The sequence below is a fragment of the Trichoplax adhaerens genome, genomic scaffold, assembly GCF_000150275.1.
Source record: "Trichoplax adhaerens TRIADscaffold_32 genomic scaffold, whole genome shotgun sequence".
NCBI classification, from domain to species: domain Eukaryota; kingdom Metazoa; phylum Placozoa; class Uniplacotomia; order Trichoplacea; family Trichoplacidae; genus Trichoplax; species Trichoplax adhaerens.
Window position 1 is genome coordinate 203,113 of NW_002060972.1, and position 27,982 is coordinate 231,094.

The following is a 27,982-nucleotide window of genomic DNA, read 5'->3' on the forward strand; positions in this document are numbered from 1 at the left end:
AACTTGATGATGCCGATTTAGAACAGAGAATCGGTGTCGAGTTGAGTTCAAATATAGTTTCATAAATTTTTGAATTTTAAATCTCGCATACTAGGAATATATTCAAGTGTACTGTACTCTATATACGAGTAAACACGCCATTTTAGAATTAATTATAAAATTTTCAGCTTTCTGACTGAATCAGAATTAATTTATAGCAGGTAAATGTATGGCGATATTATACAGCGCATAGAAAATTGTGATAGTTACTCATGCATAACATACTTTACCGATGAAAATCGCATACAATCCATCGAGTGTAGAGTGCAATGGTAACATTTATATAATAAGATTTTGAAGTGATCATTGCTTACTTTGCTTAATTAATAAATAGCTTCATATATATTATAATAGGTATGTTTTTTCACATTTGACTAGAACTGATTATTAATTATTTGCCTTAATTATGTATTAAATAGTCTTATGTATATTATGATAGGACTATTGTATTTATGCCATTATACAAATTTAATTGGGCAAATAAACTCATTAAAAAAAAATGAACTGATTATGTAGTAGCATAGAATACAAAATCGGCATGGTAATTGCCGTCGGATGGTTAAAGTTGAGATTATATTGCCAAGCATGGAGAAGGCTAATGTCTTACATTTAGAAAATTAAAAGATAAACAGTTATTCCGTTGTATATGGTATTAAATGATATTACTATATGAATTTTAATAATATGTATTGTACATGAAGTGAACTATCAGGCAATAGCGGATACTTGTAGGAGAGAATTCTTTTATGATGATATTGTAACAATACACGCCGTATTACAATTTACAAAATTGTCTCCATGTGAAGCTATGATAAGTAATAATTCACATACATTCCGATTATTACGTGGAAGAAAATTCAAATTTTATCATGACCAAAATTCAAGTACTTCGCTTTATTAGCCTATTAATCATGCCGATAAGTTTTAGGAGCTATTTTGTTTCCCGCTATAGGTGCAAAACTTTTGTCTACTTGAAATTAATGCAGTAATACTTATATCCCCGTAAATATACTAAAGTCACTATAGAACACAATATAACCTTTATTATTGATATTTATTTATAATACCCTCGGTAATCTTTCATTCGTTGACGACTTAAATTATAACATTTTGTTTGCATTCTCGATAGGTCCCTATTACAGGAAATTGTGAAAGGGCTAATCATGCTAAAGTAACTAAAATTTTATTAGACATTTATTGTTGGCGTTTTCAAAGTGTAGATTGTAATCAAATTGTATCAATTTAATATTCAAACAAGAACACTATCATCATCTTGTGCTTTTCAAATGACGTTCCGGATTATATTACTGCTGCAGTTTTGTGGCAAGCTACAGTTTTGCAACAAAATATGCAATTATTTTTTGGGTAAATACGCATTTTGCTAAAATTTCACCTCGCGACTTGCCTCTAACTTCTAATAATGTCTACGTGATAAGAGAGGAAATTATAAACACCATTTGCAATCAATTGAAGATTGTCGATGAGTCATCTGGCCATATTTTAATCGACGGCATTTTTGGTAGCGATAAAACCATTGCTGCTTGCCAATCTATACACGAAGCGTCAAAAAAAGGCTATTTTAAATCAAACGGTTGTTATTGGATGAATGTTGGTAAGTTTGTAAATTAGCATAATTTACAATTCCGTTTAACGGTTTCAATCTTGAAGAAGAATAGCTGATATTGGAACTGCATTTATTTTAATACATAAAAATAGTTGTGTAGTCGATGAAATCGAAGAAAGATATAAAATATCATTCAAACTTAGACTTCTGCTTAATGATAACAAGTGCCTAATTTTCAAATTTCCATATCCCAAGTAAATAATTGAAATAGGATAAGCGTAGACATGCATTTTAAATACCTTAAAAGAAATTGATAATCGCACACTGTATACCATACTGACATTTAGGTGCTAATCGTTACTTCTCTGCTCAGGTAATGTATCAAATAACGAGCAATTTGTTCAGCTCAAGATACTGGGAATAAGTCTTGGTTTAAAGTGGCAAGAATCCTTTCAATTTATTTATGAAATTTTTGCCTGTCTCCGTAGTTATGTACGAGGTGACTATTTTGTCTTCCTTACTCACTAAATTTAGCTAATATTAAGTTACACTGCGATACTGATAATAAAAAATTAACTCTTTTGGAAATAGTCAACTATCCGACATACTATTTTTTGTTGATGGCATCTTGAAGAAGAATCATTACAACTATTTGTCGTTCGCTAAAGAGTCGATTGCGACTTCACGGTTTATGCATTATGAAAATGAGATGAGCCATCTGTCACAAAACAGCTTTCGTGAACGTACCTTAAACTACTATCTACTCTTATGGTTCTCCGACTAACTCCGGAGATCCTCAGTAAGGGAAAACTAACTTATTCCTATACTATAGTAATCAAGTCAAAATGATAGGTTTAGGTTAATCAATATCTTCATTACTAGCTTGCTTACGTTTGTACCAGTGTACTCTACGTTAGCCTTAGTGGAACTGAGATTAAAAATTAATAATAAAGCTTATATACAGTTTCATATGTCAAACAAATAAGATCAGTGCTAATCTTTCACATTAAATTATAGAATATGCAATACAGGCTTACTATAGATTCGACTAGATCGAGTGTTACATATTACTTGCCATAAATTAATATTACTAGTGCAAACTTCCGTCGCTTTGCTGACGGTTTACGATAATGTGCTCATTTAACAGAAAGTATTATCATTTGATAGACCTGTCAGAGGTTCAGTAACTTTATACTGTATATCCACGCTGTATATTACTACGATAATTAATAACAAACTCAATTAACAACTAGGTTGTTGTCGAGATCGGCAACCTCCATAATAACATTATTACGCATATTAGATCAAAATATTATTCATTTCGGGGCGAACTCCGTCACACCATCATTGCATCCGTTTGCGGGTTGGTATTTTAATTGAATTTTTGTATCTAATATGATGTTATGTTTGATGAATGAATATTAAAATAATAATGCCATTGGTACGGCAGTACATACGAGTACATTAAACTTCACATGTATAAAGAGAATGTTTCTATAACTAACATCATAGTTGTTTACTGTGCTATGTTTTTCCAATAAATAAATCAGAGTTCTTTTAGAAGAATTTAGAATTTAGTTTCACCTTTCAATATAAAACAAATCTAATTAAGCACACGGAATTAAAGATTTATACTACAGATAATTTCTATCAATTTATTTTCACATTTTGTTATCAAATAAAAGATCAAAAGCAATTTGATGAAAAATTAGCATTATATCGAATGCTTTTTCTGCGCATAGAAGCAACTAAGCTATGATGAATCGATAAAATTGCTAACACTACGATGCCAAGAGCATAATACTCAGAATTTACATGAAAAACAAGTTGTTAGGAGAATCATTGAAAGTTGTGATGGGCTACCATTGGCTATTAGTTTAATTCTGGGCCTGTAACTGAAAACTGAAAAAGGCTGAGTTAGAGTAGAAGCGACCCTTGAAAGTGAATCAGTGTCAATGAAATATGCAAATTATAGTTTCAATCTTCACGGAATGCTACTATTAAGCCATGAATCGCTGAAAAATAGAAAATTATTAAAATATTAGGCAGTTTTACGCCAGTCGATATTCCTATTCAATCTATTGCATCAGTTTGGGGCCTCAATCTAGAAGTTATGAATCAGATCTTAGAGGAAATGAATGACAAATCATTACTAAAATATATGAAGGAAAGCAGGTAAGCAAGAAGTTTAGAATTTATTACGTTTCTGATGTAAAAGTTTTAAAATTAACTACAGTGCCTTAAAAATTTCCAAATTATTCTTCTTGTTTGTAGATGACTGTAAAATAAGTTGTATTAAATAGAAGCAACGTTATGCTATTCTATATTCAACATGTAAAAAACATAAATTTTCACTGTATTCAGGATATAGCTAGTTACCTTAGCACAATGTAAGGTTGTAATAAAGGCCTAGAGGACTACTTAGAGCCTTTACTTCTTTAAATAATGTGACTTTTTTAACATTAATAACATTCCAGTTATTGCTCTGTTGATGTAGAATTTAGACGATATAGATCAACTGTAGGTGTTGATATCACTACCCTACGCAATTTGCTTGAATTCTCTTATAAGTGGCACTTGATTCTTTCAATTTCTTATATTGAGAAAATAAAGAATTATGAAGAAGAGGTATTTACAACAACTTTACTCTATCATGCATAAATATCCTCGGTGATTCTTGCTCTGTAACTTGTAATCAGCCATCGCTATCGGTACGGAAGATGAAGATGCCAACCAGCATCATTATGATAAAGGTAAACAGGTAATATAATTTAATGGACGTAATCTACATTGCAGAAGTAGGATTATCATCAACATCGTCTATCTAGGTGCATCCTCAATCATCAAGGTGTATCCTTTACGGTATTTTTCATGGCTTTGCCCTTAATTACAATGGCCTTGATAGACATTACTCAAAGTATTAAAGTAGAATTGATTATGCCAACTTTGACTAATTACAGATAGTCAACTTCCCAAGAAGATGGTGAAAAACATAAGGAATTACTAAGATGTTAAACTGACTAAAACAATACATGTTACGGTCAAAACCCGATATTCGGCCAATACGATAGTTTGATAGTTTGTATGTGGACAAGGTAGAGGAGTATGAATGAGAAATTCAATTTGATAGCAACATTGGGTATGCTAGCGCTATGCATACAAAGATTGAGCTATAAGAATGTTGATCATATATATTAATATGCTCACTGACTGGAATAATAAGGTCTTAAATGAACTGAATGATAATCAAATGACTAATTACGAATCGTATGGTTACCGCATACTGTTTCTCTATTGAAACCTTTAAATGAAGCAAAATACGTTGCAAAACCGTTTACCATCACTTGTTTGACTTTAGCAGTGCCAATAAATGTTCTTAAACTATGGTAAGCTCTAAAAGTGTTTTCAATTTACCGTTCCTAAATTCTAATTTTATTTGCATGATAATAGCTCAAATTCAAAAAGTAATTCAAAATAATTTATTGTTGTTTCTTTCTTCGCAAACGGTGCTGTTACATTATTCATTAAATTAATGAAGTCAAAGTGAATAAGCTGGTCGCATGACAATCGAATAAATTCCTTTTCCTACTTTCCGTTCCTATCTCACTCTTTCCGCCTTTTTGACAGGCAAATTTATTACTTACTTTCTCTTCATCAGCTCCATTACACCATTAGTTTGTGTATCAAGAACTGTGTATCCCGTCTTTCCCAATAGATCAAGCAGGAGAGAACTGGTACGGATAAACGTTATCATTCAAAATTAATTTTTTAAGTGTTCATCCCAAATTCTCTATATTTATTTTCTTCCGTGTATTATATGCTGCATGTTTGTCATAAGTTTGACGCCCCTTAATTCCATTCTTAACTTAACATTACTCGATAGCCCATGTTCCAGTTTTTAACCTTCGCTTGTGATTTATTTTATTCTGATACAGTATTAAATTTCATAATTGAACTTACGTATTGAAAGATATTTGTTTTAAAGCCTAATATTTCTTCACTAAGCATCAATAATCATTACAAATAATCTATCCTAGATAGAACAGCGCTTTACAGTACTTATTTTCATGCCAAAGTGCACTTCAAGGAAGCGAAAAGACATCCAAAAATGGAGCTAATACGTTAGCGTAAATAAATTAGATTGCCAACCCACTATCTTAAACGCAGAGATGAAAACACTTTTTCTTCCTAATATTTTATCGCTTTAGTCTTAAATAGCTTACAGCGAATTTACTTTAAGGGTTTATGAATGATAATTAGGGGTTTATATAGTCCATCAGTTTCTTCGAATATGACTAGTATCATTTTGTGAAGTTGTACGCTCATGGATAACTCGGTAGGTGACTGCAATCATTTCAAGTTATAAACACATATTTAGGTATAACTTTATCAGTACAATAATCTAATCTATGTTTTTCTACTCACTATTCCAACATCCAAAGATCATGCTGCACTTAGTTTTCAGTGGTCTGGGTCAGGCACCAAGCAAATGCAGTGATTTCAGAGTTAGAATTGTTCACAAATGGATCTTATTTATAACAGACTATTTGGCCTGATAAGTTGTCCTTTTACTACTATTTCGACTCGATAAAGCGTACACGATTGACATAAATTTAGCGGATTCTTCACGTATTTATGTCACAATTTCACTTCTGCGACAAGGTAACGTACAGTAAAAGTCTATAAGTAGCTACTGACTTAAAACGTCCTTTTACTTAACGTTAAACACACACAGCAAAAGACTGTAAAGATGAAACTTTTATTAGCAAAGATACATCTATAAATTTTTACCACCACTGAACTCAAATGTTCCCGTTTATATTGGAAGCTTCTAATTTATAAGCAACTACAGTGTTCTTATTATACCTTACTAGGAGAAACATCTCGAACTGAGATGTTCCTTACATAGCTTTTCTATCAGTAAATATTTTAAATCTCTTACTCATACTTAATCTAAATCTAAGCTCGTAGGTTGTCTAATTCAACTATCTTCAACTAGAACTTTAATCATCTTACTGCTATCTATCACACAAGAACAATTAATATTGAATATGCAATGAACTATTACAAACAACATCCATGTTAAGGCATTACTTATCTTACCTAGCACTACAAATATGGATATTCTCCATACTAGCTACTACTGTACTTAGTAAACTATCCTAATGACAAGGCAACACCGTAATAATTTAAACATATTATTTGTCTCAACAAAGGATACAAAAATAATAATTGTAATGTATTTGTGATGTTACTATTATTATTTAGTTGTCTTACTGCAGTTGATGGCTTATAAGAAGTTAAAAGAAGACTATTATTCTTATAGCCACTCAATATTTTTTTAAAGTTAATGCAAGTAATAACTGGCTTTGATGAAATAGAGTACGAGTGCACAATTTTAGCGATATATCAGGCCATACTAACTTATTTCATTATCATAGTTTGATGCTTTGATGAAAATATTTTTCATCTTCTATGAGTAACATATGCCAATATTAGCTTATGTGCGTGTATCCAGTGCGGTACTTCTTGCATGCATTAATCTTTATCTTTGGCAAGCTCGTTGTCAATCGTTCTATTTCTTGCATTATTCAACCTTTGTTCTGTCTAATCAAATATTATATACGGACCTATTAGAATTGCTAACATGTATTATGTAGAAACATATCACGTTGCCGTCCTATGTATCATTCGTTTATTAAGTATAAAATGGCCATTCTTACAACTGCTGACTGCAGTCATCGCCAGTGCAAAATTTAAATTATCAACATTCAATGGCTACCAGTAGAACTGAAATGTTACAAAACGCTTATATTTTTTTTTCAGCTGAAAAATTAACCTTAAAGTAAATACAAAATGATCATTTTAGATTCTTTCTCCATCGTGCTATAGCGACCATATCAATCAGTCTACTCAAAATTTCAATTTTTGCTCCTAATATTACCGCAATTGTCAAGTTTATCCATACAATGAAATCAATTAAATGTTTATCTAATGATATAACAAAAAGTTTAGTCTAAAAGAATCATTGTAATGCTGTAAAAGAACCATAACTGCGATATCTGGCTGAAACTACAGTTATCCTCTAAAACTTAGTATTTCATTTTCGCCATAGCTAATTTTAATTCACATCTGGTGTACGTATATACTGTATGTAATGCTCCAAATTTATCTTAAATTGGATCTTGCATATTTTTCATTTAGGAGTAAGAACTACATTTAAAATGGTTGTAAGCAAGTATATTAAAAGTGTGATCGACAAAAATTATTTAGAAATAAGGGCAATAGTCCCTTTGGTAGATATATCGTATGATTTGCGGGCTATACAAATCCTATCCAATGAAGAAGTTGAAAAGCTAAGAGATGACTGTAAATCTGACAAAGAACGAGCCTTTGAATTCCTAAAAATACTGGAATCAAGCAGTGACGAAAATTTTTATCAATTCTGCAGCTTACTAAAAGTGAGTAATATTCGAAATGTTCAGAAACTTGGCGAGCGATTAGAAAAAGAGGCCTATAAAACTACAGAAATAAAAGGTAACCTTATTGCTTGTCAAATTAGGTATCCTTTTCAAAGTATTTATAACAAGCTTTCGCTAACTATTTCAAAAATATCGCTAATTATATGCTTTACATTCATTACATATTTTTATATTAATTTAGAACACTCTAAAAATCATTATCAGGTACTGAATAACCTACATCAATCAATAGAAGGTAATAAGGATCGTATACTGCTGTAACGTAGAGTTCTGGAATTTGCATAATTCGTTCTCTGTTTTACAAATCAGCCGATTGTTTTACTATGGAATTTCACTTTGTGTATTCCATAATTAAGATTAATGCAGATGCAAAGAGGTATCTCTCGGTTTTATTTTCACTCATTGTGCACGTAACATCGTTCTCTTTGTATCTAACTGCTAGAAAATCCTATTTTGCATCCTTTTCGCAACATGATATCCAAGTTGCTCGATTGGAATTCACCATCCTATACATCATCCTCACTAATCGGTGTGTTCTCTAACATTACAGATATTAACAACTCGCTTTATTTTTCTTTTCCTAACTTGCATGAGCTGTCCAGTTTGTATATAGCCTGAAATCTCCCAATAATTTATTAAATTTGCATTCAGTTAATAAGGATAATATAAGTTCTCAACGACAACAATAAATCTACGGTATAATTATGGTCAAAGTGATGGTTGATTAATATTATAATAAGTTACATCTTTCAGAATGAATACAATTAAAAGACTACTTTTAAGCTCACGTAGATTACTATACAATTAATCGTTCAATCCGAGAATTTCGTTGTTTGATACAGGATTGTAATTTTAAGATAACTAGCTAACTACAATTTCGATCTAGATGGGACTTTGGAATCAAGTTTCAATTCTTTGGATGAAGATAAAATGCGATTATTTGAGCAGTTGGCTGTATTTAAGCGAGTCAATATTCCCATTCAATCTGTTGTATCGTTATGGAACTGCAATCAAACGAAAGCTCATCTTTACTTAACGGAAATGAATAATAAATCATTACTTACTTACGAGTATGATGCAGACAAGTAAGTTTAATCAAGTTTCGGAAAGTTAAGTTAATTGAGGGATCTCCAATTTTGTAATGCGAGATATTTAACATACAAAGCATGACCGAAAGTGTAGTTGCATATGTATTTGGTTATTAATATGGAATGTACAGATTTAACGAGTCTAAAATAATTTAATAACTATTTTAAATTCATTATGGCTGTATTTGCACGTCGAATAAGCTTGATGTAGCTTGCTTTATTCAATCTTTTACCTACAGAGCATACTTTTTTATCTACCTATTAATATACTTGAATTCTATTTATAAAGGAATCATGATAGTTACGATAATTGGTTGTTCTAATTTCTGACTACATAGGCTTCTATTCAGTATTAATTCTCCAAATACTGTACAGAATATGATCAATCGTTAGTTATACAGTAGGTTGATAATATTGCGCCATTTAGGTTCGTGTAATTTTTTATCGTTTTAGTAAACGACGTCGCAAAATACAATTTAACTCCAGATGTCTTTATTATACAACTCTGTCAATCTATATTATGTATTGTGTTCTCTCCAGTAGTCATTACATGAGCATTGTCTAATGCACAGAAGATATTCTACACAGTAAATTCAATTCTAAGCCTCTTCGATTAGGCTCTCAGATTTAGTGAACTCCTTTTATTGAACTAGCTATCGGTCTTTTCAATTTGCTACAATTTTATCTGATAGTAAATTATGATTATGATTACGTTTGACGGTAAATTATGATTTCCTATTCTCTAAAGTAATTTGTTTCTGTGATCCAATTGATCTGAAATTTCCATCCTATATGTTCTACTCAATAATATGAGTCAGTGCTATTAAATAGATAGTTTTACATGCGCTATACAGTACCTGCATTCATTCTCATGCAACATAATGCAATGCAAACAACACTAAAATGAATAGCCTTGCATTAACTACTGTATATAGTATTAATTCCTTTTATTTCCGTTACTTTGTCAAGATCTTACTGTGTTTTACACGATTTGATGGTGGACTATCTACACCAACGACTCTACTCACAGACATCCAGCCAAGATTATTGCAAAATACTAAACAAAATGTTGATCGATGGTTACCGTAAGCAATGCGATGGACGGTGGAATACCTTCCATGATGATGGCTATTTCTATCTTAATCTTATTTATCATGCTTTAATAGCTGAAAGTAATGAAGATCTTCAAACTATTATGACTGATTTCAATTGGATGAAATGTAAAATCCAATCAGACAAAACGATCTATAACCTCGTCTGCGATTTAACAGACTATATCGACTATCTAAAGGAAAGAAAAGAGGTACCATACTGAATTGACGTTCTTAATTTGCTAGAATGGAAAGATTGATTACTTTACAAGCGCTTTTTCTCAAAATAGTCCATAACCAATATCGTTTTAATGGTTAATTTACATTCAGAACGGGAAGGACCTTCGTCAACTCGTGGTGCTTCTCAAGCAACAACAACCTCGCCTAGATGCTGTCGATGCAGATATCATTAAAATGATCTTATGGGATGATATGTCAGATAGTTGGATGAAAAAACGAGCTTTACAATTAGCTAAGGAAAATGTGCGAAATGGCGATGACAATTTAAGTTACTGGAGCATGTCAGAGTAAGTAAACTACTTCCAATTTTATCAATCCATCGTGTTACTACCTACTGTAATTTACATTATACTGCCTGTTCTGACTTGCAAATAGGTGTTCAACTGGTGCAACAACGACTGAATATACTTATGATGTATGCCAACGATTCGGTAAGAATGAACACGACAAATTTATATCAGTTTCGAATCCCGACTTTGGACCTTTGCGAATAATTGGTAGTGAAAATAATGGTACACAAGACTTGCAAATTGTGGTATGTTGGTATACGATAAATAAATGCCTAAGGTTAATAATTGACTATCGTTGAAATAGTGCTGTAAACACAATCAAATCAGTCACAAAGATCGACTCACAAACTGCCAATAAAATCAATGCTAATTACTTGTTACGGCATCATGCCATTGATGTCAATTCTTCACCCATTCCACTTTAGTTGAATCGATCAATTAAGATCTACACATTAACATCTTGTCATAGCAGCATCAGTCTGTTCTGTCTGTCAAGCCATGCTACTGTGTACTGACTGTGTAGTCCATAGCTACCTTCTTTGGTTGATTCAGTGTTTGACATACGTTGATGTAGATTAAATTGAATGGAACGCAATTAAATAGAACTATTTTGATAGCATGTTGATACGATGAGATGAAGCCAATGGTCGCTCACTATTGCAATTGCATTAATAGATTAAAGATTATCAAACATCAAAAATTGAACTTAAAATATCTCCATATACCTGGATTGATAGTGTTGAAATCTCAGCTGACGGTCGGACTGTAGCCTTCAAGTCTAATGAGGTAGCACATTGCAATTTGAGTATGATGGTAGCTTTACTTAAGGGATAAATTCAAAATTGATTATCATCAATGTTGAGTCAATGATCTATATTGCAATTAGACCGCTAATTAGTCTGGAGACAGTTCGAAATTTGCAATCTATTCTGCTGCTAATAAAAATACAGTCGTTGTTTATATCATTCTTGATTCATTTTCAACATTCTTAAATAATATCTTCATTCATTTGTTGAATATTCCTAGTGGATCGTTCACGATATCGATAAAAATAAAGAAATAGACTTTGCTAAAAACGAAGAAGGGAAAGTCATTAAAACTGATTTTTGTTCGTTACAATTTTGCCCTGCTGTATCTGAAACCAAAGTCATCATGACACTCTCTAAAGATCGCCGTGAAGTTACGGTTAGCAGTGAATATGCATTTAAGTAAATATTAAACATGCAAAGCGATAGAAATCTGTTGCGTTCGACTGTAATATTAGATTTGGAAGATTGAGGGGAATTGCATTAGACCTTTGAATAAGCGAATACTATGCCAATACAACATACGATATTGTCAATGGGTACAAGTGCATGATAGCGTTCGTGTCTTGTTGGGGTGGAGAAATTTTAATGAATTTGGTAAAAGTCGACATACATCTGACGATCCGTTAAACAAGATTAATGAATGGCAAATTGAAGTAAGCTTCCACTGACTAAAAGGAGTAAAGTACTAAATTGTCTCTTAGAGATCTAATTGATAGAAGCTACTTGTATTAATTTGACGGATAGATATGGCATGTACAGCGATGGACTTGTCTATCATTGAAAGTACCTGATTACATCCATGCAAAGGATGATGGTCGGTACTTTGCTACCAATGATTCTAAAGAAAGTTTGTTCTTGAACTTCATCAATACGCGTATCTACCTTGATGCAACCTATATAATATTAGCATATACAGGTTCCAACCTTGAAACCAATGGTACAATTGGTCTGTTAAAAATGAAACAATTTGGAAAAATGGAATTTGAAAATGAATTTCGGCCAATATTACATCATATTCCACGAGTTGAGAATATTTCGGTATCAGACGATCAGCAAATGATTTTCATTTACTTCGCGCGCGCTCGCGATGAATATTATCGTCGTAGTTATATGGGTACATTTGACTGTCGTGAGAATAAGGTTAGTGCAATATTGGGTTACTCATCATCATAAGCATAATTCGTCCTAAAGTAGATCTGCATAATATTTTATTGTGCAGTAATACTAGTCCTATATTGTAATACTGTGATATATGTAGAAACTCATACTTAAAATGCGATGTTGTCAAGTCCAATCTTGTGTTCAAGTTGAGCAATCTGGTCCACCAATGTTGATTCCTGGTAGTAATCGATTGCTTATTTATGATCGCTCTCAAACACATAATGTATATGAGTATAATTTACAAGGTAAGTGATGATGGTTCTACAACAAGTGCAATTTGATCATGCCTACATTCATGGTCACAAGATCGTTTTCATTAAACTAAGGCGATAAAATTGCTTGGCAAGATATCCCTCAATCAAAATCATATGATGATCTTAAAAGATCTGAAATTACCGTCCCCGAATCTACCGTACCCGAAACTTCCGTCAACATATTCAACGTAGGTTAAGCTTTCATCAACACAATATGTTTGGAGTAGCTGTATCGACTCTATACTCAATTGAATTGTTGATTAGTTACAGATGATCGAGTTTCTAGGTATAGAAGATTGTAGAAAGCACCGAGAATTAATCTATCAACTCTTAGTAAAAGAATCGAATGATACAGCATTTATGTACATACGATACAGAAAGAAGGATAACACACTTATTTTCATGCAACATAAGACAGTATGTTGAAGTGGATATGAAAATGACTTAAGTATTTTTGAACAGGAAATGATAAAAATGAGAATGCTTTTTAACTAACATAACAAGTTATTGAACTGATTTTACAATTATGTAGGAGGTAAATTGGTCGAAGGATTCATTTAATTGATTTATTTTAGATGCTGTCCCAAAATTGGATAATAACCATTAGCCTTACGACCGGAAAGAAGATAATTGATCGACCTGCATGTATTGCAAAAGCTAATATTGAGTACTTTGATGATGATTATCTTTATGCTTGGGAATGCGAGGAATCTAATTCAAACTCGTATAGCTTCAAAGTAAGTATGATTTTATTCTACTTTAATCTTCTTTCTAAACTCTAAACGTGTACAAATTGACTGTTCAGTTTCATGTCGACGGACTTATTGGAAATAGCCTTGAATATCGACTTTGACGTCCATTGCAAATAAACCATTGCAAATGGAGACGATCAATAACGACATTTTCAATTTGAATTTATTGTAGTGTTATAAGATTGGAGATGGTGAATATCATATGAAATTACTGCAAACCATAAGATACAAACATATGGAAAAATTAATCTTTAAAATAACTATGAATTACAACTCTAATGGAGCCAATTATAATCCTACGATTGAACAATCGTCTTTTTCGAAGGAGAAAGTGTTAGTTGATGCATGGGGAGAGAGAGATGCCAATATGATTGCCAATCTACCGGAAGTAAGTCATATTGATGTTGCATAATGCTCGCAGTGATACAGTCAATATGGAAATGATAAATTGGGTGGATGGCGGATGATGACCACTGTAATGAGTTGATTATGAGAGGAGCTTTACTTTAGTCCATAATTGATCCTTACATTCAATTTAATTCATTATAGAAATATCGTCATGAAAATTATTTTCTACTACTGGAAAATGGAGACCATATAGCAGTAAGACAACGATAACAGGATACAATCGATGATACTTTATTGTTGAACGTATGTTGTGCTAATCATAAAATTAAATACCTATAGATAATTGCTAGAACTAACCAACTATTCATGAAAAGATACAAAGACAATATCAAATACTTCGACAGTCGCACCCAATTCTTCAACCCTGAAAATTTATGGTCGGACAAGCATTTAATCCTGTACGAGTATGATCGAGTGCAATCCAAATTCAATATTTATAATGCTCAAACACTACAGCTACAAATCATTCTACCATTTACTCACTTCGGTGTCGCGGACATTCAGTGGAATCTTCAACAATCTCAACTCATCATTAAGGGTTTTAAGGATTACTGCTTAGTAACCGTCATTGAATAAGGATAAACAAGAAAAGAAGCCATTTATTGGTTAAGCATCCGTTCTAGGAGAAGAGTGTTGATTTGCTATATTGAAGAATTGCTAACACTGTTGTAGTGATTTCAGCTAATTACAGTAGTTTTGTGTGGGCAATACAGTGATAGTATGTAGTATAGAACTGGATTTCTTAATAAAGTAAGTGTTGATAATAGGGCTAACAATCCATACACTACAACTGTATAGACTGTATCGATATAATATTTGCATGAAATATTTGCGTGACAAAGAGAAATGGATCGGCTATGGTTGTTAACACAAGCAAATATTGATGGCAGTCTAATACTGTAGACAGGGATCTCTCTAGCTAATCTTGAATTCATGCAAAATAATCGACATGGCTAATTTCAATCCTTGAAAGATGGATCATCCATTTAATGAGAGAGTAATTATTAATAAACTAAATCAAAATTACTTCAATAAATGATGGATGGTGGATGTGTGTACACGTGCATAAAGCAAACCCCCAATGTCAGTAAAACGAATACCCCCAAAATTAATATAGTAAACCATCATTAAAAGTAGTGTAGTCCATGGGGTCAATGCAATTGTTGAGTTATTTGCAAATCTATTACAAATCGTAGTTAAAGAAGGACTTAAAGAGAAAATGAAAACTTCTCTAAAAAGGCGTTGGTGTAAAATAGGATGAGAAAATAAAAATAATAAAAATAGGGATAGAGAAAATCATTTACAAAATTGCAGTCTATCATTAAGCATCCCATCTACTGTACAGCAAACCCCAAAGTCAGTTAAAACAATACTCAAAAATAGCGCAAAACAAGACCAATAGTATTGCAATCCATTGGATAAATGCAATTGTTGAGTTAGTTGCATGTCCATTACATATCGTAGTAAAGACGGACTTGAAAGAGAAACTATCTCAGCAAGTCATTGGTAAAAATAAGAAGATAAGAAAATAAAAATATTATTTGTTTTCATTTTCTTACAATTGATTATTTATTTTTATTTGGGAAAACAAAAATAGAATTACAAAAATTCCAATTCATTTGCATCATTCTACCATTCAGTCAATTGTGGAAGTGGTAACAGTATATCTTCAGCATCATGTCTTCTACAACAATAATTCATCATCGTATATATAGTACAATATCATTGGTCAATTATTATTAACGCATTCTCGCAAAAGTTATTTTATAGAAACTACGTTAAGAAATCTATGTAAAAGATATTTCATAAAACTAGGTTAAGTATAATTAAGCAGTTTATTACATTACATAGCACAACTAAAATACAAAAGCCAAAAATTATCCTAGAGCAGCTCGGCTTAAATAAATTATCTAAAATACAGAAAAGAATACAATGTCATCATATAATTCTCACATTAAGTAATTAGATTATAATGATAACATATTTAAATCATAGTAACACTGAAACAAACAGAAAAAGAAAAGAATCACACGGTTTATATTGTAACATGATGCACGATTTATAGCATATCACCAATATACTCACATAGTACAAAAAAAAGTTATTTAATTTAGTGAAGCTGCTAGATAAACTATTGTTATCAACATGTTATATAGAAGTGAATTAGATATAACTTGAAAATAATACCAATATATAGGTAATGTTTATGATAATTCGAATATGTTGATTTCATCTTCGTAGAATATGATATCAATCATAAAATTCATTCTCATAGTAAGTTCTGTAAGTGTTCAGAGACGTATTTCCTAATTGTTATGCTGTAAATAAGTTAGATAACTATTTAAGCAGCAACGCTTTTCCGTTATTCTTGTTCTTAGTCTTTCTTTTCTAAAATCTGTTGTTCTAAGAAGCTCTTCTTGCCTGCCGGAGCATGTTTTATTATCATGTAGTATCTCAACCGATAGAGAAATAGTTATGAAATCCGCTGTTATAAAATTGTTTATGTGATCTGCTAGCTAATTACAGTCAATAGAACAGGTTTTATTAGAGTGCATATATCCTGTTATTCTATAGTATATCGTAGTAACAGCAGATAATATTGTTGTGCTAAATAAACATACTAGAAAGAGTAAACTATCAGCTACATTACACTATATGTAGAGTATACTGAAACTAATGAAACTATATTAACTACGGTTTTACCTTTATAAAAACTTCGGATAAGTACCACCTGATTTTGCAACCGTAATGCAATTTTAAAACATTATATAGCGAGTATAGTACTTTACAACATACCCATTAACAACTCAATTATAATTATGGTTGTATTAATAGATTATCCAGTTTAGATATTTTTTATATATAATCAGCATAAACACTCATGCTCAACAGGATACAGCATATTGACAACTATACATGTAGAAATATTTGATCAAATCTGCGTTTACGATAAATTCGAAAATTTGCGAAATTCATTAAATCTAAAGTCTGGTGAGACAATAAGATAACAGCTTTCGCAAGTATATTAATAAATCTAATGCGCCAAATTATGTAATTTCTACGTTTCCAATAGTATCACTTTCCGTGCGCATAGAGATTATTTTTATATTTAATTACTTTATATGGAAGGATAGCATTACAATGTAATCATGTTAACTACTAATTTCTTGATAATTTACCTAGAACGGGCCAGTCAAGACCTTATTATGTAACTTTACAAAAGCCATCTTATTCCTAAAATTAAAGGCAAAATCTTATCGAAAGGTTTTAATGCAAGCTATGCAGGAAGATTTAAGCGAGTTGGTTCAGTTCTATGAAACCATGGCCTCGTACTGCAGACAAAGGTTGGAAAAAGATACTGTTGCTGAAGGCGGACAAAATCCGAATAACCTTAATCAGCGTCCGATCATCATTGAAAAAGCGGTTAGTATAACCGGCTAAGTAATTGCAGAAACTGGATACTGTCTCAACTTACTTCATTCAAGTAACATTGAATTAGATAAAAGCTATTATCTCGAATAAAGTGTATTGTAACAAAGTACGTCCTCCTAGAAATACTTTAGCGATATTGAATACCTTTTAGTAAACAATAAAAGTACTGGAGATAGTGTAAAATATAGAATTAGTTTAGATTTTAAAAATTTGGAATTCATACGTTATTGAAATTGACTGCGATCCTACTGTTAGTTGACTAAAGGTAATATTGATCGAAATATAGACAACAATATGCGGAAATAAATTACTGGAAGCCAGTGTTTTGTAAATATCACAACTATAAGTACTTATAAAATTTTACGAAAATCTGATATTGAAGGCCTTATTTTATTGGACATGCACTACTTTAGTTAATGATGGAAAAAGCAAGAGAAAATTTGCACCAAAAAATGGAAGCAACTGGAAAGCAGATTGATAATCTACTTACTATTCTTCAGAATGCAACAAAAGAGCTTACTGCTTAGGAAGAAAGTGATTCGCACTGTAATAAGCCTAATACCACCCTACTGAATTTATCATCGCGAAATGATTCCCTTATCGCCAAAATTCTTCATTTTGCAATAAATATAATCGAAAGTATATATTTAGTATCCTAATAGCGGCATTCACGAACGTTTATGAGTTATCTTCATTTCAGCCCATACCAATATATTTTAAACTACAAATTGTTACTATCAATAGATATCAATTGAATAATTAAAGAGGAAACGGTACGGTATTCGTAATCTAATAAAAGAGCGACCTGCGGTGTAAAAGTTTAACCCGTAATGATCCCATATTGAAAGATAAATAGACACAAACGGTAATAAATTTCTATCCCTACGGAAAATATTTCCTTAATTTGCTGATGTAAACAATCTGTAACTTAATACGAAGAAATAAAGCTTCAATTGCACAACTGCAAAAAGTCTTCAATACTTTCTTACTCCATCGCTTCTTAATTGAATATTTCAATGTTGCTACGAATATGCAGCAGCGCGAAGGCTTCACGACTAGAAGAAACTAGAATGGCTATTTGTTACGATGCGTAAGCTCGTCCTAATTATAATTATTGAGTAATATTAAATATTGCTTGTGTGGATTGACGTTTTATTAATTGTCATTTCTTCATATAACTTGTTTAACCAGGAGTTTCTGACGAGACTATAAAAGGCTGATGCCTGAAGATTCCTTTTTAGTTCGTTAGTCGGTTAGATAGTCAACTAGTTTTCAATTGATATTTAATTGCGAAGACTATAATCTTGGGTGCCAAGATTCCTTCAGTAATAAATGATAGTAAATCTCTGACTATCTCGTCTACATCATCTGTGACGCTATAATTATACCATAGTATTCGGTTGTTGGAACTGAATTAGTTGGTGATATAGCTAATCTCGCCTCTTTAAGTTAGTAAGTGGCGTTCTCCGCAAGGATTGGCGTGTGTAGACTACTTTGTCACTAGTGGTGTGTGACACTATTATAGAAATAATCATTAATCATCCTTATAGATAAATAATTGATATGAATCATTTTCAAATAAATTAACATTTAAAGTAGCCATAGACAATGATCCTCAAACAGTCATCGAGATATTAGATTTAGCATTGGCTTGCATAAGCGATATTCCAGTTGTGGCTCTGCTAATAAAGGAAATCAACGATAATGAATATAATTATAAACTCAAGGTCAAATATTAATCTCGTGTAGATTTACTAAAGTATAATAATTTCCCTAGAAATAATTGAGCAGAATAATTTTATTGATAATTAGTAGATAAATAAATACGAAGCAAAACCATCTGCAAAATTGTTGTACTATTCCATACTCTATGACTATAATCGGTGCTTCTTATACAATGATTTAAAAGCTGCTTTAGTAGTAAATTTTAAAGATAAGAAGCCAAAAATGATATTTACAGAGGTAAATCTTACTATAGGTCGACTAACAAGTAGCCGACAGTACATTGGTCTTTTAAATTATCCACTTATACTTTAGTAAATAAACATTATCGCAGATTACGAGAATGAGTAATTTTGCTTGGTTACAATATACTTTCAAAATATAAGTTAGCTATCATAAATGTAATCGAGAGTTTAATTTTAACTTCGATTAATGCATATAAGTTGTCAACATTCTGAGTAAAGAGGGGAATGGACAACCCGAGGAATTGCTAAATTACGATATTCCTCGGTCATGTATTGGCCGATATGACATCACATCAAGATAAAGAGAAATTGATAATATACTAATTTTCATGGTAAAATCTTGGGTATGTTATACCAATAGTTGTTACTATTTCCTAAGCATAGTTTTGATTTACATACATAAATTACAATGCTCGATCTTGCAAGTAGGTTAGAAGCACGTTTATAGTAAAAATTTTATTAACCAAGACCAATTACACAATTATTTCTTTTAGGATGATCACCATGAAGCAACCATGTTGATAATCACTATAAGCCTTACAATCAAAGAGAAAATGATTTATCGGCTGGACTATAAGTATAAATGGCTTTAAATACTCATCGTTGATGATTGCTATCTTTGCACAAGACAGGAAGAAATAGATCCTAGCAGCGATAAGGATCCACAGAGCATTAATGTAGTAAACATTATTTTTGAACACTGTTTTACCCGCATAAACATTTAATTTAATTTACTTTAAATTGCCACACGAATTTAATACAGAAAGGCTTACTTTGTTGTCTTTTCGATTTATCCTGCCTTATATTTATTTATAAGATGACGTTGATCAATATGAAATTATATTATAACCAAATGATTTATCTCCATTCTAAATTGATTTTAGTGCTACAAATTTGGAGACGACAAAATGGAAACAATTTCGTAAGAAACTTGGCCGTTTCCGAGTGGAGGAATAATATTTAAAATAACTATAAATTCTTTTATAACTGGTTATGAACCCAAAATTAAATACTTGCTTTACGAGGAGAAATATCTCGTGGATGAAATATTTGGACATTATACTGCTCTAATTGTAAGTTGCAGTTTGAATATTCAGGATAAGGGGAAAGGAAGTGACCCATTCGATTTGAGGATAGATCATAATCCATTAATAGATTAATAAATAGCAATTTGCATATTCTTCATTACTATGTTTTGATTTGTAAGTACATTGTAGGAAAATTATATGCTAGCAAATAACGAAATCTATATATTAGAAAATGGAGATCATTTAGCGGTAAGAAATGTTGATATTTAATTAATACCATAGGATTGAATGAAAAATGCTTTGTTTTATCCTACTTATAAAATCGGTAAAATTACTTCTTTATAGATATTAAACCTTTCCGGCATGATAGTGACGAAAATATGCAAGAACTATTTCATAAAGTTTGATTATGAAGCTTCTATTTTGAATAATGATAATTTATGGTCGGAAAACCATTTTATTGCATATAATTGGAACACGTTAAATGTTAGAAACTTTTCTTCAGGCAATCTTATCAGTATTTCTACTAAAAATTGTTCAAATCTATACATCTATGATGCTAAAACACTAAAGTTACAGATCAATCTACCGTTTACTTACTTTGAAATATATATGATGCAAAATGCAACAGTCAGCAATCCTCACTCATCGTTAGCAACCGACATGATAAACATTGTTTAATAAAACACATTTTATAGGATGTATAAAGCTAAAGTCTTGTTATTCTATTTCTAAAATAACCAAGAATGAATTCGAGATTACTGGTATCTCTAAATCTATTACGTACCTATTAACTTTATTAAATTTAGGCTAACTTTTCTACTTTCAATAAATTAAATGCGTTCACTCAAAGTAAATTAATTTTATTACAGTGAGAAATTAAATTAATGGTTAATAAATTATACAGAGTACAAAAAAGGTTACAATAAGATTTGATTATGAAGTGCAAATAAATAGAATTTAAGGGTAGGGATCCTATGTAACGAATTTATCCAGAATTGTGCTAGTCACTTCCATTTCTATTATATGCTGTGCTAAATATGCCTAATAATTAAATTGAGTACCGTAACCAAACATTACGATAGAGAGCACAAAAGTATGAATTGATTATATGGCAATTAAAATAAAAAAATAAATGTCGTGCAAGGTGCTTCTGTTTACTTCCATCTAAATCGAAAGATACTAACTGAATAAGAAATAACGTAATTAAATTTACGTGTATCAGGGTTACAATACGCTCTTACTACATATTCATATACATATCGTGGTTATTAAGATTAAATAATTAAAAGACAACCCAATCAAACATTGTAAAAATATCGGTCTGATATGTAGTTAGACAAAAAGATGGGAAAATGTCGCATTTTAATAAATTAGTGCGTCAAGTATGATAAAATCTCTGCAAAACAAACAAAAATGAGCTTAAAAATTGGACTTTCAAAATTAGAAAACACAAGACTGTAAGAAATACAGCTATGTTTACTATGAAAGAATTATCTGTAAACCGAATTATCGATGATAGATAAAGCTTGAAACAATCCTAAGCGGTTAATTAATATTTTGGGAATTAAATGATGACACGGATTGCTTAAAAATAACAAGTTATAGATTCTAGGTGCTTACAGTATCCATCTACACTATTCAAAACAAACTGTAGTCTTAAAATGGGTAAGTAAATGTTACTGCGAGAATTATTTTAAAGTTTGCAAAGGCGGTAAAATGGTTGACAAATGTGAAGTTAGAGAGACATAAATAGTTGTTATGAAAGGATAATGAATCTTGAAATCATGACCTGTAGGTGTTCTCAAGTATTGTTGTATTTATTTTATCTAACATTGCTATCAAGATTACAGAAGTAGACTTACAATAAATATTTCAGTGTCTCAATTTTTCAGACTTAAACTGGAAAAGTAGTTATCTTATTGGGCTCTCCATTAGCCTAATTCACTGTAGATGTTCGTAGAAAGTTGGTTAAAATGTTGTTGATGTTATTTCGAACTATAAAGTCAAATTTGACCATATACCATAAAATTAAAGGGGCGATTCTGTTCAAACCTTGCAATTTCAAGTATTACGGAGCGTAGATAGAAGCATTTACCGAAGAAAATCGTTTCGCTAATCAAAGTGTAATGCAGTGTTGGAATCATCGAATTTACTTTGCTACAGTTTATGAATGGTTTATGTATCTTGACGAGATAATATTCCTACATTAATCTGAACTTTATTGTTAGCCAATTTGATATCTTGCCACCATGCAATTTTACCGACCGTTCTGATAGAATAAGTAGTCTTCCATCTTGAATGACTGTGGCCTGTTTGGATGTTGTGCGAAGATTTTAATTATCGGACTCAAAAATGGGCTGAATAGACAGCAATTGACCTGAAAATGGTAGATTATAGCAATAGCAAAGAAGTTGCTTAATAGAAGTCGCTTAACAATCATACCTATCATAAACTATACAAGATTTTACGCAAGATTAGTTACGGTTTTCAGATTGTTGCTACTTAGTTAAGGCAAGCCGTGGCTAACTCACTCGTAGATAAATCAAGCTTTACCAATGATCTATTTAGCTGCTTGAATGTTAGCTATAGCATGTCTCCTTGCTGAGCTGAAAGTTTTCTGTTATTGAATATCATAGGCAAAGAACATAAACAAATCACCATCAGCTGAATACCAATCAATATCATTTCCATTATTACCATACAAAATACGTTTTAAAATTTTATTTCTGAGGAAGCTATGAATTAAAATTGATTTCTATTTATCAGGCTAGCCAAAATAAATAAAACTAAAACTAATAATCAAACAAATATCATCAGACTACGATCAAAATTGTCTCAAATAGAAGCAACAAAAGATAGTAATGAAATCTTAATTTTGAGAGATTACGTATGTTAGTTCATTCAAGGAATCAACCATTGGCCGTTAATTACCACTGCTTTGCCATTGCTGTTACCTGAACTAATACTAGGTGCAAGCCTATTTCTCTAGCTGCCTCGTATATAAAAATATTGAATTCTTTTTCTTTCTTCTCCAGCTCGGAGTTTTCAGATTGCAATCTATCACATTAAATCGGATTTCAGCTAGGTAGTTCACAAGACCTTTGGTAATTTGACTAACGATATACACGTAAAATGGATACTAAATAGTAATTAATGTTACTCTGATTATTACCTAAATTGATAAATAAAAACTAGAAGGCTTCAAAAATTAAGTATAGTAACTGATCTTAGTCCTATTACCACGGATGATTCTTATAATTTTATTGTTATCAGTTGTAGAAAAAATTTTACTAAGAAGAGATACTAGGCAACAATTCAAGATATTCAGGCATTCAAAAGTTAGTGTTCTAAGATTGCGATCTCGTAAATTAACAACGACTGAGAGTGGTATCTAGAATAGTAATAGAAGTTGCACATCTTATTTCTAAATGGATGAATATAAACTGAAATACTTGACTAAGTATCAATCGATTTTATGTCAATTGCTCTTGATAAAAGTTATAGATAAAATCATTTACGGATCTGTATTACTGCAAAATAACATGTGATATAAACTATCAAATTGTTTCCTTAAGTAATGATCGAAATGATCAGATTACCAAACTATTGCTATAAAATAGTATGCAGGACAGAGTAATCAGTGTTACTGAGATAAATAGCTCAACAGATAATTAGAAACGTGACTAGAAAACTTTACTATAAACTTAATATAGTAGCTGGTCTTAGTCTTGCTTCCATCGATAGATCTTATGACTTTATGGCAATCAGTTATAGACAGAATAGTTTTACTGAGTAGGAAAACTGTGCAAGAATCTAAGCTACTCAAGCATTCTAATTTATTATTTTTAGATAACAATCTAGCAATTTAATGATAGTGAAGAATAGAATCCAGAGTAGCAATGAAAATTACATATCTATTTATGGAATGAGTAAAGGTGGACTGAATCGCTTGATTTAATAATCAATCAATTTGAGTTCTATTTCTCTCGATAACAGTTATGGATGAAATCATTTACCCGTCCACTTTACTACAAAGTAACCTGTTATATAAGCTATGCAGATCACTTCCTCAAATAGTAATCATATCTACTAAGATTTAAGCAAGCATTATAACAGCATCTCTTTAGCAGTTGTCTGGTAATTTGCTATCACAGCTCAGAGTTTAAGTAAGATGGAATAGATAAAATTTCTGACCTTTCTTTCAATTCTTTCAATTCTTCATTTAGTAGCATTGGATTAATTACTGGTAATTCTTCAACTCTAAAAAATAATTGATATCGAGAGATGACATCATCCAATTCCATCCTATATTGTTTCATTCGTTCGTTCGTGTCCTTCAAATTTAAAATTTTGTAAGATTAATCAGAAAAATATTAATTTTAACCGCATGTACTTTGTTAATCTATAGATAGAGCGTTTACTATAAGCAACGTTGAATTGCATATTTAATCGCTCCAGAGTAGATCCAATATATCGATTCGCTTTACATTTTCGATCCGCTCTATTTCTTCCTCCATAATTTGTAGTTTATGTTTTCTTTTATTGTTGTCATTTTTCGTTATGTAGATCATATAATCCATCTAAATATGATGAGAATTGAACTGATTTAGAAAAGAACATAAACTATAGGACGCATAATTACGTCAAGTATACTAAAATATTTAGAAAAGGATCATTTTACCCTATCACAAATTTCAGCTGCTTCAGGCAGATTACGTAAATATCGATAAAAGTCATCTGTTAGTTCATCTAAAGCTCCAGACAGAGTCTGCATGGAAAAATAGAAATAAAAATTCATAGAATCTACTTCTAAGGAAATTTGTCTAATAGTAATTGCAGGTCGTTGTTCCTGTATCTGTTTTCCGTTTTTACTATCTAACAATCTGTAAAAAAGTAGCGTTAAGTCGCACTGACGCTACACTAAGATGTACGAAGGATTAGTGAGTTAGCGTAAAAGTGCACAACTATTACAAAATCACTGAACAACAGGTATACATACTGATTTCAAATCAGGAAATTGCGAGGGTGATTGGGAAGCAAGAGAAATCATATTTAGTAGCCAGTCCTCCGTTAAGTAAGATAGATAAATTTCAAGTTTATCGAGGCATGCCGCCATATTCATCAATTCTAGTTGATTGTTACTGTAAGTGATGTCCAACTATTATTAGAGTAAATGAAAGGCAAGTAGTGAAAAATCTTCGTATTAATAAGGGATTAGCTATAAAAGATTTTTCCGTACACAACATGAATTATTTACCTTTGGAGTATAAGGATCAACCGCTAAGCGTGATGATAAGTTATTTGAGAACATAGAATATGGGAATACCAAAATTTTAGAATTCATTTCAATTCAAGAGATATTGAGGTGAAATTAGGTTACATTAAACGTTTGTGTTTGCAAAATTAATTGTAACACTCTAATAATATCAGAATAGGATGAGATAGAAGTCTTTTTGCTTTGCTTTTTATACAGTCTTAGACAAAGTATCTTAACTTACCTACTAAGGCTGAATTATAAGTTTCAAATAGATCATCTACTTTCTGTCGATCGTTAATTGGCAAGGTTTCAACACAAAATTCGTATACAGCCTAAGATGTAGAAATTGGAAGAAATCTTAAAATCTTTGGCATCACATACGTATTTACCTAAACTAATTGTATTGCCTAAACCAGCAAAATTGTTTATTACGATATCATAAAATACTCTAAATATCTATAGAGTGGAATAAGGCTTTAAAGCATGTCACGGTACTCGAACTACGACGGGTAACAATGTCATCCCTTTATACAGTATGTAGGTTGTTAGTAAATCTAGAATTGTAAAACTAATTCATTTTCGAGTAAAATCAAGTGAACAAGTCAGATAGCTAATTCATAACAGAGCTCAAGGTTGGATTGCACTCTATGCCTATTCAATTGTACTGTATTTTAAAGTATAGTATAAGGTTGTAAAAAATTTAGATCTAGATTACACGATAGCTAATGTTTGCATAAAAGAAATAAAGCGAGTGACTTTTACAAAAAGGAGAATTCTAGATTTGATTCCAGTGAAAACTGGCGTGTGTGTTTAATTTAACAAGCGTTGGAAGTAGTTTTGGTAGTGCAAAAAGTGGTTGTTAAATAAAGAATCCGGTGAATGATAATTTTGGGCCAGTTTACTAACATTTAGTGAGAATACTAACTATAATTAATAGATTGTTATCTCTGAAACTTGGTTTAATTTTATTACATTAAGGTTACTGCCACTTGCAAAATGCGAGCTGAACTCGCAAATAATTGAAATAGCGTATCTGCAGTACAGATACAGTATCCTAACATACAAGCAGCATATATATGTTTTCTACCATGGCATCATTTTAAATTGATTTCCAACTAAAAATTTTAATTGAAAGGTTTTATTACTATCATCAGCTGCAATAATGCACAAAATTCAAGAAATTTAATAAGACCGCTATCGTACTTACGCGCTTGTTGTATAAACGATAACTATCCTCATTATTGATCAATTGAGCAACTGGAAAAAGTAAATCATCTTGATCGATTTCATCATGGCACTGTAAGGAAATAAGAAATTGAGGTTATAGATAAGTTCTAACTCGGTTACAGAAAATACTTTTAAGTTTATAGCCAATCACTCTAGCCAGATAAATCTTAGATAGAAAGCTTTAAAAATAGAAAGCAGATTCGTATGCTGTGTGTCGGATATTAAACTGGGCATTTGCTAGACAAAAGTAATTATTACTACCTTTATTAAAGTAATTGTCCATTGTAAGCACTTTAGCAATGATAACGAAACAAATACATCATCTTGTCCAAAAGCAACAACATCTTGTTCGTTTAAAGCTATAGGATATTGAAGTTTTTGTAGTGTTATTTCAATAGTATCGCAATCGATTTGTTCAGCAGCATGTTGGCTATAACCAAGATCCTGTAGAAACCTCTGGTAATATCAATGATAGACAGCAAATATTAAATTGATAGCTTTATCTAATCAACTTTTCAAGTAGTACCAATGCTATAAAGTACAAATAAAACTTTTTACATCACATATATGATATCTATTACTATCACTTCGCCAAATTACGGAATTAATTTCATTTAGTATACAATAATCTCTCCTCCTCACTCTGAATAATATGTAGAAATCATTAGGTGTTATGTGGCCTCGATCTTTGATTTGAACCAAATCCAATACTTCATTGCCTTGAAAGTGTTCATGATGCTGTAAGAACTAAATAGATGGCATGCTAATTAAAAATAGCCTTCCATGCTAGGCTCGCAATTAATATCCGCTCTAGTTATACCTCAATAACATCTTGAAGGTGCCGTCGGTAAACTTTGGCATATCAGATTGAAATAATATCGAAGATTAAT

At 31.5% G+C, this 27,982-nt stretch overlaps 2 protein-coding genes across 2 annotated transcripts; one reads left to right on the forward strand and one right to left on the reverse strand.

The window, feature by feature from the left end:
• Positions 1-7,827: 7,827 nt before the first annotated feature.
• On the forward strand, positions 7,828-14,754 carry TRIADDRAFT_61954 (uncharacterized protein; the record flags this gene model as incomplete). Its single annotated transcript, XM_002117883.1, has 20 exons — positions 7,828-8,140; positions 8,267-8,320; positions 8,528-8,614; positions 8,972-9,170; positions 10,143-10,258; positions 10,340-10,476; positions 10,595-10,791; positions 10,880-11,039; positions 11,470-11,580; positions 11,821-11,979; positions 12,059-12,256; positions 12,348-12,450; positions 12,511-12,743; positions 12,862-13,009; positions 13,091-13,206; positions 13,551-13,553; positions 13,594-13,755; positions 13,943-14,158; positions 14,320-14,373; positions 14,458-14,754. The coding sequence occupies 20 exons, from the start codon at positions 7,828-7,830 to the stop codon at positions 14,752-14,754; spliced, it is 3,063 nt and encodes a 1,020-aa protein (XP_002117919.1).
• An 8,111-nt stretch (positions 14,755-22,865) lies between these two features.
• TRIADDRAFT_61955 (uncharacterized protein) lies at positions 22,866-27,953 on the reverse strand (the record flags this gene model as incomplete). Its single annotated transcript, XM_002117905.1, has 10 exons — positions 22,866-22,985; positions 23,563-23,665; positions 24,803-24,942; positions 25,096-25,188; positions 25,290-25,376; positions 25,866-25,888; positions 26,107-26,197; positions 27,073-27,162; positions 27,354-27,546; positions 27,913-27,953. 10 exons carry the CDS (start codon positions 27,951-27,953, stop codon positions 22,866-22,868), a joined length of 981 nt encoding a protein of 326 aa, XP_002117941.1.
• Between the last annotated feature and the right edge of the window lie 29 nt (positions 27,954-27,982).